Source organism: Gastrolobium bilobum, unplaced genomic scaffold, assembly GCF_033153095.1.
Source record: "Gastrolobium bilobum isolate Gb01-03AN ecotype WA unplaced genomic scaffold, APGP_CSIRO_Gbil_v1 utg1421, whole genome shotgun sequence".
NCBI lineage: Eukaryota > Viridiplantae > Streptophyta > Magnoliopsida > Fabales > Fabaceae > Gastrolobium > Gastrolobium bilobum.
In genome coordinates, this window is record NW_026897280.1 from 158846 (window position 1) to 179846 (window position 21001).

At 35.8% G+C, this 21001-nt stretch overlaps 5 protein-coding genes across 6 annotated transcripts; 3 read left to right on the top strand and 2 right to left on the bottom strand.

The window, feature by feature from the left end:
- The first annotated feature begins 1547 nt into the window (after window positions 1-1547).
- LOC133305712 (protein BIC2-like) lies at window positions 1548-2371 on the top strand. The gene has a single exon (XM_061505953.1). It carries the CDS (start codon window positions 1674-1676, stop codon window positions 2202-2204), a length of 531 nt encoding a protein of 176 aa, XP_061361937.1. The 5' UTR covers window positions 1548-1673; the 3' UTR covers window positions 2205-2371.
- A 232-nt stretch (window positions 2372-2603) lies between these two features.
- LOC133305698 (transmembrane 9 superfamily member 5-like) lies at window positions 2604-5412 on the bottom strand. Its single transcript, XM_061505937.1, has 4 exons — window positions 5330-5412; window positions 3493-3649; window positions 2920-3407; window positions 2604-2823 (listed from the first exon to the last, which is right to left on the bottom strand). The coding sequence occupies exons 1-4, from the start codon at window positions 5410-5412 to the stop codon at window positions 2604-2606; spliced, it is 948 nt and encodes a 315-aa protein (XP_061361921.1).
- Window positions 5413-5439: 27 nt separating this feature from the next.
- LOC133305699 (transmembrane 9 superfamily member 5-like) lies at window positions 5440-6304 on the bottom strand. Its single transcript, XM_061505938.1, has 2 exons — window positions 5661-6304; window positions 5440-5506 (listed from the first exon to the last, which is right to left on the bottom strand). The coding sequence occupies exons 1-2, from the start codon at window positions 6302-6304 to the stop codon at window positions 5440-5442; spliced, it is 711 nt and encodes a 236-aa protein (XP_061361922.1).
- A 1131-nt stretch (window positions 6305-7435) lies between these two features.
- LOC133305707 (iron-sulfur assembly protein IscA-like 1, mitochondrial) lies at window positions 7436-9611 on the top strand. Of its 2 annotated transcripts, none has more exons than XM_061505948.1 (3): window positions 7436-7650; window positions 7785-7922; window positions 9171-9611. In XM_061505948.1, exons 1-3 carry the CDS (start codon window positions 7457-7459, stop codon window positions 9262-9264), a joined length of 426 nt encoding a protein of 141 aa, XP_061361932.1. In that variant the 5' UTR covers window positions 7436-7456; the 3' UTR covers window positions 9265-9611. The 2 variants fall into 2 exon arrangements, with proteins under 2 accessions (XP_061361932.1, XP_061361933.1); XM_061505949.1 differs by having other exon boundaries at window positions 7436-7646; window positions 7805-7922.
- Window positions 9612-12103: 2492 nt separating this feature from the next.
- LOC133305706 (F-box/LRR-repeat protein At1g67190-like) lies at window positions 12104-14004 on the top strand. The gene is made up of 2 exons (XM_061505947.1): window positions 12104-12226; window positions 12474-14004. Exon 2 carries the CDS (start codon window positions 12561-12563, stop codon window positions 13818-13820), a length of 1260 nt encoding a protein of 419 aa, XP_061361931.1. The 5' UTR covers window positions 12104-12226; window positions 12474-12560; the 3' UTR covers window positions 13821-14004.
- The last annotated feature ends 6997 nt before the right edge of the window (window positions 14005-21001 follow it).

A 21001-nucleotide genomic window follows, 5' to 3' on the forward strand; every position in this document is an offset into this window, starting at 1 on the left:
GTCTTACTCTAGAGTCAAAAGATCTCTCCCCATAAAATAATAATATACACACATTCGTAAAAAATTAGTTTAAAATTGTAAGAACGAGTGTAAAAATATGTTAAAACGTACGTAGAACGGTCCTTAATAAAAATAGGTAAAAATGTCGTGTAGAAACATCAAAACGGTAGAAACACAAGTTTTTACGATATTTTTTTTATCATTTTTACTTAAACTTAATTTTTTTATTTTTTATTTTTAAAAAAACCTATTTTCCATTTTTTAAATTCAATTTTCTCTTTTAATATTTTTGTACTTATATCTTATATAGTTATGTGACTTATATCTTTTTGAATATGAAGTTATTTATTAAATTTTGAGCAGTGACTTATGTGAATTTTTTTTGCATGCATATATATATATATATATAAAATTTTGTATCTTGACCTCAAGTAGTAAAATTTTTTACGTTTCATCTTATTTCTACGAATTACATTTCTATTACCCTTTTCATTTTTACATAGAAACTCGATTTTAACTATATTGCACACATTATTGCATATCAACATCAACCTCATGGAAAAATAGTATATTAGCATTGCAATGAGTGTGTTCAGTTTATATATTTTCGAGAATATATAATATAAATGTTAAAAGTATTTTTTTTCTTTGCTAAAAAATTATTGGCTGATATATAGAGAATTTTTTTTTAATATTTTTATAGAAAAAATTATAGTTAATACCTCTTTTTCTTATTACTTCTTACTACTAAATTTTAATCGTTGATTTTTGTGAATCTAACGGTTGTAATTTATTGGGTCATACTTATTAATTAATTATTAATTTATAATAAATTATTATCGTTAGATTGACGGAAATCAACAATTAAGATTTGATAATAAGAAGTAATAAGAAAAAGAAATAATAACTATAATCTCTCCTTATTTTTATTATATATTTTCAAAAATATATAAAACAAATATGACCGTCGCACGAGGTGGTATAAAAAATGTTCTTCAACCTCACATTCCTCTAAAAAATCTGTCCAAGGAATCGTTCGAATGGGTTTTCTAACAAAGTCACGATTTTTTATTGGTGTTTACAAAATTTCTCAAGATTTTTTTTTTTGACGTTTGATAGAAGATTTTTGTTAGGATTCCCATAAACTACGTATGATAATTTTATTTATCATGAAATTTTAAAATTTTCACAGGAATCTAATTTTTACATGATTTTATTTTATGTATAATTTTTTTTGTAAATACAATATCACTCGGGGGTGGTATCTTAGGAGTTTATAACAAGAAAAAATTTAACACAACCAAATATAATATCAAGAAAATGAACCTAATATTTTCAAAAAAATATCTTGACCTACTAAATAACATTTTAATAACATTATAAATTTTTTTTTTTTTTCTAAAAATCGTGATTTGCGAATAGCAACTTGGTATTTTCCATACTTAGAACTAAGCCACATGTTATCAGAATCCCACCTAAAACAAGACACGTACCTTTGTCACTTACCATAAAATAGAAAGTACTCTTGTGGGTGACGTGTGACCAAATTCCCCACCCGATCTCTTGGCATTTTTCCTCCCACACATAACATCACTCTCCAAATCTGCATTCCGCAAGAAAAAGCTTGCAATATAGAAGCAACACAGCACACGGAAACAGCAACAATCTCTTCTATGCTACTCTGCTGCATGAAAGAGAAAACACCTTTAATGGCTCACAAATCCTCTGCTGAATCTGATGACCAGATTCCTTGTCAACCACTGGAATTGAAGAAAAAACCTCACCAACCCAAAGACAACAAGAATATGGAGCAACAACAAGAAGATGATAGTGACAAAGAAGATACACATCATAGACAAACCCCATCTGCTTCAAAAACCCATTTCTGTAACAACATGGAAATTGCATTGCAGGAGCTGGTTTTACCTCATGTACTGGATGTTGCAGAAGGAACTGTTGTTGAGCCTGAGGCCATGGCAGAGGATAGTGGACGCGAGAGGTTGAAGAGGCATAGAGTTGAAGTGGCTGGAAGGGTTTGGATTCCTGATTTATGGGGCCAGGAGAACCTTTTGAAGGATTGGATAGATTGCTCTGCATTTGATGCTCCTTTGAATTCTAGCAGGATCATGACAGCTCGAGCATCTTTGGTTGAAGAGGGTAGAAGAACGACCACTGGTGGATTTAGATTTGAGTTCGGGTGTTGAATTTTCATTTCTGTGATTCAGTTTAAGTTTAATGACTACCATATATTGATTATGGATGGTTTGTTAATCGAGATATTTATATGATCCTTTTTGTTTTGTATATATATTCACCCGTAAGAATTTGATTTTGGAAAAAAAAAAAATTTCTTCTTCTTAAAGCGTGGTACACTACATATTATTTTTAATTTTAATTTTTGTGAATTAATTATAGATTATTCATAATTTTAAATATTGTTTATTTTCTTGCTAGTATGCACAAAATGTAGATTAACCTGAAGAGATACTTGCTCAAAAACGTGGTAAGGTTCTGTTTATTAGTTGTAAGCGAGTCGTCAAAGTTTCAAACAGAAAAAAATTGAGATTGTTTTTGAATTACACTAGTGGAAAACGATGAATCAATCAGTCGTTCTTCTGCTGGTCCCGGTACATATGTTGGAACACAACTGACGAGGCAAAGTAACCTATGGTTCCCAGTACCAGGAAGAAAGCATAGAATATACAGGCATTGTAGCCCATAACGAATACCATGTTCATGAAATCGTCGCCACTGATTCTGGCATGGAAATATATTCCATACACAAACATGAAGATGGCCGGTGACCCTCCACGTAACAAGGATCTGCAAGAACAGACAAAGAGAGTGTATTCATTTCAGTTTATGGCAGATGGATTTAGAATTACAGAAATTGGAGAAGGTAGTGTTCAAAAGAGATACCTCCACCTCCAATCATGATCTTGCTTAGACAGCTGATAGCGAGTAAAAGCCATCGCAAAAAGGACAGTGAGTGAAACGACCACAACGAAAGCGGATATCATCGTGCTAAATGCACCACAGACTTTTATGTTCCACAAGCTTGCGTATATGTCATCCATCATCCAAAAGATTGCAGTGAATGGTAGAAGGCCCCCGAAGAACATCTGAGCTGTTGTCCTTGAGTACCAAGGCTGTCCAGAAATATGCCTCTGAGATCGAGTGATTGCGCAGGGTGGTTGATCGACTCTAGGTGTTACAAAATGCCCTATTATGCCACCCGTACCCAGTTGAGTTATAGCGAAGAGTACACTTTGGAGAAGGAAGTTTCTTGCACCTGGATATAACAAATCAGGAAATCCGGAAGTGTTGCCTTCCAATGTGTACAGGAGAAGAAACGTTAAGGTTGATGGAAGAGAGTAAAGTGCCCCAGTCTGGAAAATACATGCTTTCTGCGTGAAAAATTGCAGCCAAATGACAAACTTAACAGCGGAGAATGATGAGAAATAATAATGCAAATTTTGAAACAATAACTACCCATCCAATCGGAGAAAAATCACCGTGAAATGCTGTGGCCACATATCCTGCAGCAGCTGATGTTAAACCATATGCTGCAAGAATATAAGTAGAAACCGCCTTAGCATTGCAGGGATACAGGGCACCTTGATACGACAAAAAGAGAAAGGAGCATATCCTGCAAATAAGCAAACTTCAAGTGATTCTACTATACCACAATAAACAATGACACAAGGGCAAGCATCAACCTGCGAAAGATCTAGAATAAGAGATTCTGTACTCAAATAATTTCTTTATTTTTCTATTGTAGCACAGAATTAAAGACAGCTAAAACTTAGAAAAATGTTTTGGCAAATCGTCTAAGTCAATTTATAGCTTGGTACTTGGAGGTCGATTTATAGTCAGTAGGTCGGCCCTATATGTAGAAAAAAAAAAAAAACACAAAAAACAGGAAGATGAAGAGAAAGAAAGAAACACAACAACACTTTTTAATGTGAAAAATATCCTCTAAAGTAGAAGAGTAAAAAACCATGGAATCTAGTCCAACAAAATCTTCCACTATAACAATAATGAGATTACAATAGTACTTTCCTAATAAGCACTAGAGGTACACACTCAAACTTTATAATGGACTAATGGTAATATATGAAGCTTTTCTCTAAAAAGCTCACTCTGTCAAACTCCTGTTTAGAGGAATACACTCACTATCAGGTAGTTATTCTTAAGTGTCTAACTTTACAGAAATGATTCCTATCCCATTTTATACAATGGGGAATGACTCTTCACCTTCTCCTAGAATCTTCTTCATAAATGGGGTTAATGCATTTATTGGGGTGATTATTCAAACATTGAGTCATAAAACAATAAATGCTTCGCATGCTCAACCGTCATGCATTGAATGAGGAAAACCCCAACAAAATGTTCACCTAATCCAAGTTTAAATGACTAGCATCTGTTTACTTCTTGACTCTTTGGTGGAGATAGTGAGGGGCTAGGAGGGAATCGCCCCCTCAAGTTTATGAAACGTTTGTTTTAGACTCGACTCTGACCTAAAAAAAGTAGTGTAGCATAAGTTGCTCTCTCAAACCCAGTCTTCGAGCTTTTTTTCATCTTTATTATTATTCATATACGAAGAGAATTCTTTAAATCTGGTTGTGTGTTAACCCATTATCGTGTTGCTCTCCCTAAATTAGTATAGATTTTACTTTTCCCGCCCCTCTCACCTCACCAAATTTTCCAGCTCCACTATTCTCGGCTTAACTAGGAAGTGTGTAAAGACCAAGCATGTCTTCTATATAATGGCTAAATACAATTTTCAGATAGGAATCCAGAATACGTCAAACACATTAGCTTTTGAAAGGAAATATAAAATATTATATACGATACAGCACAAAGAAGTGACATGATTAAGCACATAATTTCTCCCGAAATTTATCTGTCATTTTCGGTACAATGAGATAAGATCACTTTATTGGAGAGAGTAAAGTCCACATAGATTTGTGGCAACCGATCCAGATCATACAACAGACCAACGGAAGTAAGATAAATCATCTGATCTAATCAGAATCGTTAGAATCCTACATGGTTTGAGGACTTTGAATGCTTAACATATATGGCGCTTGCAAAGTGAGAAATCAGAATCAGAACAAGTTACATGCCTTTATGGCAACTCCTATACCTTAAAGATTTCACAGACTCACACAAAAAAGTAAAAATAAATAAATAATGGCCTACAATGGCAAGACTTAAGAGAAACGATCAGAAAGTTCAAGGGCTCGAGTTATAATTGAGGACAATCCGTGGAAATAATGCAAATTTAACGATATGCAATGGCGAAGGAGAACAATGCACCACTTACAGACAGGGAAACCAGATGGCTATTAGAGGGGTATTTGGGTTTGGGTTGATGCCAACTGGCCTAGGAAGATATTCAATAGACATGGAATTCGGAAATATCTTGGCTGTTGCTTACATAATCAATAGCTGAGTTCCATTGCCCAGAAAGGCGCCAAGTAAGGACGAATTTGGAGGACATCTGCATCCATCACCATGAATTCCTCGGTGTAAATTAGAATTTGTGTCGTTAGAAATTTGAAGAGTTCTCCTGCAGGAAGATTTGCGCTTTTGGTGAAACAAAGCTGTGGCATATAATTAGGCGTTCCTAATAAAATAAATAAAGTTTGTGGTACCGTTTGAAAGAGTTCCTAAGTAATGCCCAAGTTACCACAAGAAGCAAACCAAACCAAATAGCAATGATAATGCAGAGATACAATGCTATGTCAACATCATCCCTGAATCCATGATCTTGTTTACGCCTCCGAAACCTATCTAACTTGCATTCTTCCCGGTAGACGTAATATTGCTGACCCTGAATATCCTGATTCTCTTCAAATTCATCCCAGAAGACTGAGTAAGTGAAGCTGACCCAAATTCCAGCATCTTCTGTTATATCCACAGCGGAATCAACATCGTCTTTACTTGAAATATCTATGGCTTTCACTTCTTTTCCAGAGTACAGGGGATAAAAGTTGATGTGCTTGAAAAGATAATACCGAGTGTGGCCATTTTCTTCAACTACTCTTCCCAAAGGGCCCTTGACGAGAATGTTGGAATAGTACATTTGGTATTCAAATTTTTTTCTGACAGCATATCTGAAAACTTCAACTTCATCTTTCGTTAGATATTTCTCACAAAGGATTTTACCTTCGGCTTTAACCTTGAACTTCAGCTCATACTGAGTGTCAGTAAAACATCCCCCTAATATAAGCTCTTGGAATGACATCTTCCTCTTGCTTATAGGATCTGCGATTTGCAGACCGCCACAGATCAACATGATAAGTTAAGGCACATGGCAGTTATAAAAGCATATGCAGGATAAATATATAATCTCTTAAGCCATATCCATGCGTCACAAAGCAAATGCTTTGAGAGTGATCTCTTACCTCGTGGAGGGCAGAAAGGCAGTTCATAATATGAGTATGCCTCACTGCAAAGTACATATTCAAAGAAAAGAATTGGAAACTGCGTGGAATCAAGCTAATTAATTAAGCACACGCACGGGCGCACACGCATATATGTATACACTCCATTCAAGCTTTACCAATCAAAATGCACATCAATTAATTAAGCTAACTCAGTAAGTAACAAATGGTTTGATTTGCATAGCCGTGGATCTGTTAAAGTGATTTTCAAAACTTCCGAAGCAAACTTAATGATCGGTTTTTTGGTAACTGTGATTGAAAAAGCTACAAGGAAAGCAAATTAACTATGCATCCGTACTGAAAAGTTCTGTCTCTGCTTTCTCTCCTATTTTCTCAGCTTCAAAGCAGAAAGTGACATTCATAGAAAGGAAGAGACAAGAAGAGATATAGCCACGCCAATGCGTATCTAAGACATAAACATTTAGTGAACAAGAAAAATGAAGATGAGATTCAGAAGAAGGAAATTATTCACCAGGAATCATTGACAGGTGCAATTTTATTGGCGAAGAGAGGGATGTAATCTCCGTCTTGGTGCTCAAACGGCACGCCTGGCGCATGAATAACGCATGATGAAGTGGGAATGCGTCGAATGGAGATCCCAAGAGGTAGCAGAGCTATCAAAATCACCAGTAGTATATTCCTCCATTGCTTTGGAGCCATGGATGCATATGCAAACACAAGCACACAGAGAGTGTGAGAGAGAGAGGATGTTACACTTGCAGACCCAAAAAATGGAGGGAAATTCTGTTACGCAGTTATCGTTTTTAAATCTTTATTTATTTTTTAAAACCATATATTTGCTTTCAGCGACAGTTCTGATTAAGCCACGTAAGCGTAAGGGTTTCTTACGAATAAGTTGAAGGTGTGGTGGCCACGCGCCTGATGAGGGAAACGAAATGACGGAGATACCGTCCTTACTTGTTGAAATGACGTAATTATCCTAATGGTTATAAAGGAGCAGGGGCGGTTCGGTTTCAGGCAATTTCGTAATTAACTAACTATCGATGGCTTCCAAGGCGATGACGGTGGCAGCGGAGAAGATAGGGACGGCGGCGCGGCGCCAAGCTGTGGCGTTAACCGACGCCGCTGCCTCCCGAATACGATGCTTGCTGCAGCAGCGGCAGAGGCCGTTCTTGAAGCTCGGCGTCAAGGCACGCGGTTGTAACGGCTTATCTTACACCCTAAATTATGCAGGTATGTTATTTGCGCCCTCTTTGAATTTTTTTGAGTAACGAGTTTTTGGGAGATTGAAGTATGAAAGTAAAATTTCAAGGAAACTGATACAAATCTGAGATGATGAAATGAATTGTGCTTTGAAGTTTGTCAATTTAGATCTCGTGTTGCTTTGACAGATGAAAAAGGGAAATTCGATGAGTTGGTTGAGGATAAGGGCGTTAAGATATTGATTGATCCAAAGGCACTTATGCATGTCATTGGAACGAAGATGGATTTCGTAGATGACAAACTCAGGTAACTGTTTTACTTATTCTTCTTTATGTTTCTCTTGAATTTTCCGTTGTGTGTGGGATTGTGGGGGGTGGGTTGTTGTGGTGAGGAAATCTCTATAAACATTATATTCAATCACATTTATTGGGGAACACAAATCTCAAAAGATTTTATTGTGTTTATTTTTTTTATTTTTGTAGGGGGTATCATGTTTGGATTTGATCTTCTTAGTAAATAATATATATATTTTTTTTTCAGTAAGGTTTTGATGTAACTGTTTTGAACTCAAAATAAGCTAATTCAAACACATAAGTAATTGATTTTCTTCCCTCGTGAATCTTATTAAGGTATATAACTATCCTCTATGTTGCTTTTGGATGGAGGAAAGCATACTTCTGTTTAGTTTCTCCGCTAATTGTATTTACTTGTGTTGTCTGAAATTGAAAAATATTCATATTTTCATGTTGAGGTGAACTTAGAATGCTAAACACACTTTATTGTAATTTCACAATTAATATTCTTCCCCTTGATGTTGCCACAGTTAATTTTTGCCACCTCTTCTGCCCTTCCACTTCCTCACTGTTAATAACTTATTCTTTTGTCTTTTTATTAATCTCGTTTTTTAGTTCTTATGAACTTGATCTTTTGTTCAATGGGAAAACTTAACGCTTCTATATAGAAACATGATATTTGGGCATTGACTGGCTTGAGTCTGCAACTTTGCTCCCTCCCTGGCTCCCTCACTTTTAACATGCATGAATTTGTACTTTTGGGATAGTCTGTGAGATTTTCCAAATCCTGGGTTTTGGACGAGAATTTGCATTACTGAACCGGAAGCTTTTGATGAAATGTTGCATGAATATTATAATCCATATGCCGTGCTTGGTTTTGGGAATGGTAAGTGATTTTGCAATCCCAACTTTACATGGGTAAAATTCTACTTCACTAAAAGAAGATTTTCCCAAGAGCCTTAGCTTAATTGGCACCAATTCCCTTTAGTGACTCTACTTGATCCCAGATTGAATCCTTCTGAGGCTGCTTTACCTCTATTTTAGCCTTGGACCTCCTTTGTAACAAAAAGAAAGGAAGTTAGATGAAATGTGGCACGAGTATTTGTGTTAGTTATATGTTGTGCTTGATCCTGCTACTTGCTTCAACTGCTTTTTTCTTTATGCGTGAGACAATAACGGCTGCTTTGTAGTCGGTGTTGTATTCTACTTTTCAGTGCTTGTGTTTTAAATACTAATTTTTTTTTTCCCCTTCTCCTGCCAGATCTGAGTTCATTTTTGTCAATCCAAACTCTAAAGGCCAGTGTGGCTGTGGTGAATCTTTCATGACAGCAACAAGTACTGGAGCTGCTAAGTAAGGAAATGGTTAGAATTTCTATTCAACTTGGTGTTGATCCACACTTATGAAGTCGTTGTTTCATGATTTCTTCGATGAACATACAACTATACAAGTACCATAAATGGATTTCCATAATTTTGCCTGCGAGTACGGAGGAAAATAAAAGCTTGGGCAAACTAATGACTGATATGAGTTCTCTGAAGCTGATGCTAATACGGCTTAGGACAACAATTTGTACTCTTATCATTTGATCTGACGATTCTTATTTTATGTAAAAAAATTTGTATTATGGGAATTGTATAGTTTGTAGATTAAGAAAATCATTGAAATAATTTCCCCTTACTTTATTATAACAATCAGCATATTCAGCACTATTTTTCTTTCAATTTTTTTTTTTTTTTGGCCAACTTTGATCGTACTTTCTCTTAATGATTATGGTAGCATTGCTTCTCATGAAAGGTTGAATGACATTGGTTGTCTTTATCATGTTGGGATGGTGCAGTACCTTCCCTCTATTAACCAAAATGATATTAAAAATCATCCAGAGAGAGAGGATAATATCTGTTAAAGAAATTGTTTCGACAATACAAGTTTCATGAAATACATACAAAAAATTGAAATATGCAATAATACAAAGTTAAAGCATACTTTATAGAAATATATAAATGTAATAAGAAAAAAATTAGAGCCTAGTGTTAAATACTATGTTCATAAGACAATTTTGTCCTTTCTATAGTGTTCAAAATTTGTGGACAAATGTCTCTTAGGATAGAATGAATTGTTTCTATTCTTGTGGCAGCACTTTATATTTTGAATAGTCTCATCGAACTCAACCTTTATCTGATCAATTGTATTAGAGTGGAAGAATACAAATGCATGTACAAAACCAATAGAAAAACTATCTTAAAAATCCTGACTCTTTATATATATTTAGAAAACATAAGGTCACGATTCAAAAGGTACATATTCATCGACGAAACATTAATACATCCGTTTGACACGAAATAGACTCACATTTTCAAATCAAACTTTTTATTAATAAAAATAATAATTTAAAAAATTAATTCCAACACCCTCTAGCATCTGTTGAGAGGGTAGTAACAAGTAACGAGATTGAATTGTGTTATGTTATGGCATTTCTTATACTACTTCTTATACTACTTGAGTAAGTAATGTGCAGGAACAATATCCATGCTGGGCAATTAGAAATCAGTGTCGTTAAACTCGACCCGGACATCGACCCGGTCGGGGTACTGGGTCATTGGGTCACTGGTCGGACCGGTGGGTCACTGGTCGGATCGGTTGACCCGGATATATATAGATATATAAAAATATATATAAATATGAATATATAAATTCAATTATATCTTCCATATCTAAAATAAATTAAACAAGGTTCACTAAATAAGTTAAAAAAATGAAGCATAAATAAATAAAAGTGCATGCTATTACTATGTCAATTTAAATGGCAACTCAGAATCCCCATAAGCATACCTCTCAATGACATTGAACTCATATTTTTTAAATTCAACTACATTAAAATGACATATGTTACATTCTCTAATTTATTATTCCACAAATTGCTTTAGTATTGGAAACTAAGAGGTCATTGTAGAAGAGTATACTAGTAAATAAAATTATAAAAAGTTGTTAAAATGAGTTTTACATTTTTTTTATAAGATGAAACAATTTTAGTTTTTTTTTTTTTTTTAAATGCATGACCCGACCGGGTCACCGGGTCGACGGGTCACCGGGTTTGTCCGAGTTTTGACCGGGTTTGACCGGGTCGATGCATGACCGATCCAATGCTTAACCCGAACCGGTCTGATGACCGGTTCACCGGGTTCCGAGTCAACCCGGCCGGGTCGGACCGAGTTTGACAACAGTGATTAGAACTGTTGGCAAGAAAGATGTGCATTACTCTTAGGGGGTGTTTGGTAGAGGAGAATTTTTTTTTTTGTCCGAAAATCTCGATTTTCAAAAATTTAATTTTTACATTCAGTTTATGATAATATTCGAAAATTTTAAATTTTAAATTTAAAAAAATTTAGTTTTCTGAAAATCTTGGAAAATGACGCGTACCAAATGCCCCCTTAACTCTTAAAAATATTGCCAGGGGGGCTCTCAGAGCAATGATGACCTGCTACAATGGCAAAAGTAATTTTGTGAAATGATTCAAATAAATAAAATTACCTAAAAAAAACACGCTACAAGTGATTTTCGTAAGATTTCTTGAATATGAATAAGATGATGATTTTTTTAGTCTGATAAGTTTAAGTAGGTAGATGAAACCACTACTGTACTGTACTCTGATTAAATACAAATGAGGTTGTCACTTTACTGATTCTCTAATATTCACAAAACAGTAACAAGCTTCAACTGAGACAAAGTAGTATCATAAGCATGGTCCGTAATGTTGGAACTTTTGTGAATTTGTCATGTTATGTTTGGCCTGATTACAATTTTAACTTATGAGGTGGACTTTCAGGGACTCACATAGTCAAAAATTCTAAACCTAACCATTGTGCAGAAAATTTCAATTTTATTATACCAGGAACTATTTTTTTATTTTTAATATTTGACATATTACCATCATCTCATTTTGTGAATTTTATGTTTTTATAATAACACACTAAAAAAATAATAAAATTTATAAAATTAAAAAATTATAACAAATGTGATTAAAATGGTTTATAATAAAAAATTATTTAATTTTTTTTTTAAATAATCAAGTCCAATCATGTACAGCATTTTACCTCCAGCACAACCAAAATTCCCTCGGAGAGAGAGAGAGAGAGAGATAAAAAAAAAGATGATATTATTGATTGGCTTTTTCTTCTTTAAGATATTCGTCGAATCAAGACGAAATCACGAAGCTGACCCTGCCAAAATTCTCTTTCTTCCTTTCGTTCGAGCTTTGGCTATTTGGATGATCGGTTTCCAAATTTCAATTGCAAGTAGATGATAGCTTCATTCTCCTGGTAAGCCACTTTCATTAATCAAATCATCTCTATTTCTTGTCTAATCTATTCTCATCAGATGCTTGTGTTTGAGAACTGTCAATTTCTACAGTTTTTCGATTCAACAATATTGCTAGTCTATTTTGTGTGCCCAGATACTGATTCATCACTATCAGTGTGTGTTACCCTATTTAGTCCACTTGGGTTGTAATTTCACTGCTAAAGTTTTTTTTTTTTTTTTTTTTAATTTAATTTTTTTTTTCTTCAGTTGGTATCCAGGTTAAGTCTAATTCAGGAAATTGATACAATGGACCGTTAAGTATTTGTGATTTATGGTGTTTTTCTCTCTTAAACTATGGAGAACCTTCCTGTTGAAGTGATTGGTAATATACTATCCCATCTTGGGTCTGCCCGGGATGTTGTGATTGCTTCAGCAACATGCAAGAAATGGAGGGAAGCTTGGCGTAGCCACCTCCACACTCTTTCATTCAATTCTTGTGATTGGCCCATTTATCATGAATTAACCAATAATAGGTTAGAAATACTGATCACTCAAACAATTTTCCAAACCAAAGCGCTGCAGTGTTTAAAAATTTTCATGGATGATGTCCACGAGTTTTCTGCTGCTCCTGTCATTGCTTGGCTTATGTATACCAGGGATTTCTTGCGCCAGTTACATTATAATGTAAGGACAACCCCGAATTTCAACATCATCGAAAAATGCGGTAGGCAGAAGCTGGAAGTGTTGGAATTGGCTCGCAGTTCTATCGTGGGTGTGGATCCCTTTTATCAGAAGTTTCCTTGCTTGAAGTCACTTTCATTGAGTTTTGTTAGCATCTCGGCACTGGATCTGAGCCTTCTACTTTCTGCTTGTCCAAGGCTTGAAACCTTGTCTCTCTTCAGTCCAGAAATTGCTGTCTCAGATTCGCAGGCTTCCATGGAGCTTAGCAGCTCTACTTTGAAAAATTTCTCTGTTGAGTCATTTGGTTTAGACAAATTTGTATTAGAGGCAGATTTGCTTGAGAATTTACATCTTAAAGACTGTACCTTTGAGGATTTTGAATTAATTGGCAAGGGAACATTGAAAGTGTTGAAGGTTGATGACGTGAGTGTCATCCATCTTGATATTGGCGAGAATACGGAGAACCTTGAGATCGTAGATGTCAGCAACTTCACAATTATGTGGCCAAAATTTTATCATATGATCTCAAAAGCATCAAAGTTACATAGGCTTCGGTTGTGGGGTGTTGTGTTTGATGATGAGGATGAAGTTGTGGACTTAGAGACCATTTCCGTTTGTTTTCCTCAGTTGATGCACCTGTCCTTAAGTTATGATTTACGAGATGGTGTACTTAATTATGGCTTGCAGGGTTTGTCTACTTTGGCGAATGTGGTGGTGTTAGAACTTGGATGGACTTCAATCAGTGATCTTTTCTCAGCATGGGTAGCTGGACATTTGGAAAGATGTCCCAATTTGAAAAAATTGGTCATTTATGGTTTTGTTTCAGAGGTCAAAACACATGAAGAGTGCCAAATTTTGGCCAAATTTACTGAAATCATTCTTCATCTTGGAAGAAAATATATGCATGTAAAGTTTGAGTTTGAATATGAGTAGTGAGTTCTTCCATACTCATCCATGTCTGTCAAAATCTTTGTTTAATATCATTCAGCAAGAAGGTACTTCTATACCCAATGAGTTTCTTCTTTACTTGTTGTTCATTTTTCTAAAGTTTGAAGCATAAGAGTGCACCAATTGTAAAGTGACAGATTCTTTGTGTAAAAGAGAGAATTTTGATTTCCATATCTTCAGTTCTACCCTAAGATCTTAAACCTGGATATACTACTATCACATCTCCTTTCTTTTTATGATTTATTTATTGTTTTCTGGAGCAGGGAGCAGGGTGCACTATGAATTCATGGTTTTTCTTTTTCCTTTTACCACATTGCTATCCTGATCCCATTATTCGAGATATGGTAACTTTTACATGCTTGAGCATATGTGTGTGTTTTTTGTATCCCTTTGGGATAATCTGAATCGTACTCCATATTCTTTCTTTCTTTCCTGAACATATGTGTTCTTTCTGTATCCCTTTGAGATAATCTAAATCATACTCCATATTCTTTCTTTGTTTTTTTCCTGATATGGCAGTTTCAGGTTTAAGTAATTTGCAATGCATTTAAAGCTTCCATTAATCGTACTAAATGATTTGATGCTTCCATATTCACGAAGCTGGGATAATTTGACCAATCTTGATACCTGGAGGGACATTGATGAATGATGATTAACCTCATCATATTAAAGAAGTTTATCATATCATAAATGTTGCAGAAGAAATATACAATTTTACTCAATCAAGCTGTGCGATGGATATTTACTTTATGGCTGTTCATATCATGTATATTTAAGTTTTTTGCCTCCTCTCTTTTTGAGATTTGGGAGTTGCGTTCCTGGTCTTTTTTTATAGAATCTCAAAAAGTTTGCATCATTTTGTTGCTTTTCACCTTTTTGTGTGTGCATGTTTTGCAATGTTTATTCTGTACAGACACTTAAGATGATGAGCCATGTTTATGTCAGACACTTGTGTTAAAAATGACATAACAGTTCTTATTTTATTTTATTTATTATTTATTAAATGAAGAATGGGTTTGCTTCATCATTTGAACCTACTGTTAGAAATACCAAACTCATCTTTGCACCGTTTGTAAAATTAATAGGTGTCAAGTTGTTTTATTGCTGTCCTTGTATTAAGTAAATGTAATAGCCGTGCATGTTGTAATCGGTTAGTTAATAGTCATGATGTCAGGTGTTATGTATTAAGACTAAGTAATGTGTGGTGTTATCCATGTGTTAAATGGGTGAGTAAGTGGAATCGGTCAATCGGTGAAGCGGTTGGAGAAGCATTACGTTGGCTGAATTGAAGTTATAAATAGATTGGTGTTATATGTATTCAATATGTGAAAAAAATCAAGTGAAAAAAAAGAAGAGAGCCACAACACTGTTGAGAAAAGAAAGTGCAGAAAAGTCTTTGTAACTTTGAGTGTTGTTTTTCAATAAGAAAGTGTTATTCAGTCTCCATTAATTTGTCTATTACTATTATATTTCCAACAAGTGGTATCAGAGCCACTTTCGATCCAACAATGACGGATATGATGCAGCCACAAATTCCAAAGTTGTCAAAAACAAATTATGGAAATTGGAGCATCCAGATGAAGACTCTACTAGGTTCTCAAGATATATGGGACCTTGTAGAAGATGGATACACGGAGCCCGCTGATGCTGCCGCTGAAGCAGCTTTATCAGAAGCACAAAAGAAGACGCTGAAAGATTCACGAAAGAAGGACAAGAAGGCTCTATTCTTAATTTTTCAAGGTGTTGATGAATCAACCTTTGAGAAAATATCAGATGCAAAATCATCAAAGGAGGCATGGGAGACGTTACAGAAATCCTGTCAAGGTGCTGACAAAGCTAAAAAGGTGCGGCTCCAATCACTTAGAGCCGAGTTTGAAAACATGAAAATGCAAAGTGAAGAGCAAGTTACAGATTATGTCTCTCGAGTGCAAAAGGTGGCTAAGGAGATGAAAAGAAATGGAGAAGTCTTGGATGATGTTAGACTCATGGAGAAAGTTCTTCGATCTCTAACAATAAGATTTGATTATGTTGTCACAGCTATTGAAGAAGCCAAAGATTTGACGGAGATGTCAATTGATGAGCTTGTGGGTTCACTTCAAGCTCATGAGCAAAGAATGAAGTTGAATGAAGGCTCTAGTAATATAGAGCAAGCTATGCAGACCAAGATGTCTCTTGATGAAAACCAAGCCAGTAACAGCTTTGTACGTGGTAGAGGAAATCGTGGTGGATACAGAGGAGGCTTCAACACCCGAGGTGGATTCAACACTCGTGGTGGTCATGGCGGACGCGGTGGACGTGGTCAAATAGGTAGAGGATTTGCAAATGATACTGAAGCATATGGACGTGGACAAGGAAATTATAATCGTGAACGAGGTAGAGGTCGTGGCAGAAGCCGAGGATTTATGATTCGAGGAGGAGGTAGATTTCAACAAAGAGGTGACAAATCTCAGATACAATGTTATAATTGCAATAAATTTGGTCACCTCAGCTATGAATGTAAAGACACGCCTCCAGTTGAAGAGAGGAGTCAGTTTACATCAAATGAAGAAAGAGTTAATGAATCAACTATTTTATTCACCTACGGAGGTGAAGAAGATAGTAGCAGAAACGTGTGGTATCTTGATACTGGAGCAAGCAATCATATGTGTGGAAGAAAGGAGTTGTTCACGGAGCTGAATGAGGAAGTTCAAGGAGAGGTTACATTTGGAGATTCATCAAAGACTCCAGTCAAAGGCATGGGTAAGATTATGATTTTCACAAAGAATGGAGGTAAGACATATATCTCAGATGTTTATTATATTCCATCTCTGAAAAGCAATCTCCTCAGTATTGGCCAGTTTTTAGAAAAGGGATATGATATACACTTGAAAAACAACACTCTTGTCATACGAAATCAAAAAGGAGAGCTGATTGCAAAAGTTGATATGTCAAGAAATCGTCTTTTCAAGCTGAATATCCAGACAGAAGCAATAAGGTGCATGAAATCCATCACAGAAGATAGTTCGTGGTTGTGGCATCACAGATTTGGTCATCTTGGTTTCACTGGCCTGAAGCTGTTATCCAAAGCAAAAATGGTGAGCGGATTGCCACAGATAGATCATCCAGATCAGCTGTGTGAAAGCTGTATGAGAGGAAAGCAACACAGACAAAGTTTTGAAGTTGGCAAATCATGGAGAGCTAGAAGACTATTGCAGTTGGTTCACTCAGATATTGCTGGCCCAATTGATATTCCATCACTTGGTGGAAACAGATATTACATTACTTTTATTGATGATTTCAGTAGAAAAGCTTGGGTGTATATTCTTAAAGAAAAATCAGAAGCTTTTGAAAAATTCAAAGAGTTCAAAGCAATGGCAGAAAAGCAAAGTGGTCAGTATTTGAAGACACTCAGAACAGATAGAGGGGGTGAATATACTTCCAAGATATTTGAAGAATTTTGCAGGCAATATGGGATAATTCATCAGTTGACAACGGCCTACACTCCGCAGCAAAATGGAATTGCAGAAAGAAAGAATCGCACAATTCTTGATATGGCAAGGAGTATGCTCAAAGAAAAGCACTTACCAAGAACGTTGTGGGCTGAAGCTGTTCAGTGTGCTGCCTATTTGCTGAATCGATGTCCAACCAAGAGTGTGAAGTTTAAGACTCCAAACGAAGCATGGAGCGACTATAAACCAGAGGTAAGTCATTTAAAAATCTTTGGTTGTATAGCATATGCTCATATTCCAAATCAAAGGAGAAAAAAGCTAGATGACAAAGGGGAAAAATGTATTTTCATTGGCTATGAGCATAGGAGCAAAGCTTACAGACTCTACAATCCTCTAACCAGAAAGGTGATAATTTCAAGAGATGTAGAATTTGATGAAGCAGATTACTGGAGATGGAGTAAAGAAGAAAAGAAAGTTGAAGGTTTATTTTTTAAAGATGATGATGACTCAGAAGAGCAGACAGTTCAAGAAGGAGATGATCAAACTCCTCCACCAAGTCCTGTTCCAACAACCCCAGTAACTACACCATCAACATCAGGGAGTGGTAGCAGTAATTCAGGGGGAGCACCAGTAAAGATGAGAAGTCTAAATGAAATTTATAATGAGGTACAAATACCATTTGATTATTCATTATTTTGTTTAATGACAGAATGTGATCCAGTGATGTATGAAGAAGCTGAAAAAGATGAAAAATGGAAGAAAGCAATGAATGATGAAATTGCTGCAATCAAAAGAAATGACACGTGGGAGCTTACAACTTTGCCAAAAGATCACAAGTCAATTGGAGTGAAGTGGGTGTACAAGACAAAGACCAACCAAGAAGGAAAGGTAGAGAAATATAAGGCAAGATTGGTGGCCAAAGGTTATAAGCAGAAATATGGTATTGACTATGAAGAGGTTTTTGCACCAGTAGCACGGATAGATACTATCAGGTTATTCACAGCAGTTGCAGCACAACAAAAGTGGAAAATATACCAGATGGATGTGAAATCAGCATTCCTCAACGGTTACCTGGAAGAAGAAGTTTATGTTGAGCAACCGCCAGGATACATTAAAAAAGGAGAAGAAGATAAAGTCTATAGATTGAAGAAGGCACTATATGGGTTGAAGCAAGCTCCGAGAGCCTGGAATACAAGAATAGATGAGTATTTTCAGAAGAGTGGATTTGTGAAGAGTCCATACGAGCATGCGTTGTATACAAAGAAAAATAAAGATGGAGATGTGATGATTGTGTGCCTATATGTGGATGATATGATATTCACTGGTAATAATCCAGGTATGATTTATGATTTTAAGAAAGCAATGACTAAAGAATTTGAAATGACAGATATTGGAGAGATATCTTATTTTCTTGGAGTAGAGGTGAAGCAAATGGGAGAAGGAATTTTTATTTCACAAAAGAAATATGCAGAGGAAATGTTGAGTAAGTTCAAAATGAAAGATTGCAAGTCGGTCTCCACGCCAATAGAAACAGGAATGAAGATGAAAGTTGATTCAGATAGAAAGTCAATAAATCCTACACTATACAAAAGCTTGGTCGGGAGTTTAAGGTATTTGACTTTTACTCGACCTGACATTATGTTTGCAGTTGGCTTAATTAGCAGATATATGGAGCAGCCAAGGCAGGATCGTTTCAGTGCGGCAAAGAGAATTTTGAGATACATTAAAGGAACTGTAGATCATGGCCTATTTTACACGCATTCTGAAGAATTAAAGTTGATTGGCTATTCAGATAGTGATTATGGTGGAGATACGATTGATCGCAAAAGTACTTCTGGTTATGCGTTTCATATTGGCTCGGCAATATTTTCGTGGTCATCAAAGAAGCAACAGACGGTAGCTCTTTCATCATGTGAAGCAGAATATATGGCCGCAGCAGCATGTACGTGTCAAGCAATTTGGTTGAAGAATATTTTGAATGAGTTGCATCAGGAACAAGAAGGTCCAATCACTATATTTGTGGACAATAAGTCGGCTATATCACTTGCAAAGAATCCAGTCTCCCATAGCCGAAGCAAACATATTGACATGAAGTATCATTTTATTCGGGAGCAAATCAAAAATAGAGTTGTGGAGTTAATCTACTGCAAAACTGAAGAACAGGTAGCAGATATTTTTACAAAACCATTGAAGGTGAATGTATTCCAAAAATTCAAAGAGATGATTGGCATGAAAGATGGAGTTTGAAGGGGAGTGTTAGAAATACCAAACTCATCTTTGCACCGTTTGTAAAATTAATAGGCGTCAAGTTGTTTTATTGCTGTCCTTGTATTAAGTAAATGTAATAGCCGTGCATGTTGTAATCGGTTAGTTAATAGTCATGATGTCAGGTGTTATGTATTAAGACTAAGTAATGTGTGGTGTTATCCATGTGTTAAATCGGTCAATCGGTGAAGCGGTTGGAGAAGCATTACGTTGGCTGAATTGAAGTTATAAATAGATTGGTGTTATATGTATTCAATATGTGAAAAAAATCAAGTGAAAAAAAAGAAGAGAGCCACAGCACTGTTGAGAAAAGAAAGTGCAGAAAAGTCTTTGTAACTTTGAGTGTTGTTTTTCAATAAGAAAGTGTTATTCAGTCTCCATTAATTTGTCTTTTACTATTATATTTCCAACACTTTTTGTATGAATCATGTTTGGTGAACTATGCTTTGGATAGTGATAGATGTAGTAGGCCTGGAAAGGATACTTTTCTCCTTCACAGGCTCGCTTGTTTGCACATGCATACCACCCTTCCACTTTTTCTAATACAGAGGCAAGGATCAAAGATCCGTAGATATCCTATGGTTACCCCTTGCTGGCAGCTTAAAGTGTTTAAACTCCCTTATTACCAAATCGAAAGCCTTGGGATTAATCCCCCCCCCCCCCCCCCCCCCCCCCCCCCCCCCCCTTCTCTCGTTTTTTTTGTTTTTTTTTGGGAATTTAGTATGTATGTTAGTAAGAGTGGAAAACTGCGGTTACTTGTGGGAATTTAGGCCAATATAAAGATTATTTTTTATTTTTTTTATAGGCTTGAAGTTGTTTAATTTGAATTTTTCCAAATCCCCAAGAACAGAAGAAATCAAAGGCCGGATACAACTATATTGACCCTTGATTTTAGTTTATGCTCAACTCAAAAGCTATTCAGCCATTAGTTCATTTAGTACATTCATCAAAGGTTGGATTCTTGTAGTTCTTTTCAATGTGGACATAATATAATGCTATGCATTGTTTGATGCGAAAGCGTTAAGTGTGAACCCTCAAAGCATGCTGCTCAAGGAGTGAAAACAAAAGGATTAAAAAAAAATGATTAAGTACTGCAAATGCTTCGATATCGTATGATTATTGACCAATTCATCTTTCACTCGTGTCAAACATATCATCAAATATACTGTAGAAACATGAAGATTTAGAATCATTTCACGGCAGTGCCATCTCGTATAAAGGACAAAATCAGCACCTCAGTAGCCATGACAACACTACGTGAAAGGTTATTCTAGCTCAATCTACAACGGTAACCCATAATAGACATCCTGGTCATAGTACCAGCATCCCGGCCACCACATAGGGAGCCAAGAGAAGGACAAAGCCACAAAGATTCTGACACCTACTCACTTAGAGGCGGTGACACGATCTCTTCATACACTATAAATATAAATGCTCCTATGAAACATGAGATAGGATATTATAACAACCAAT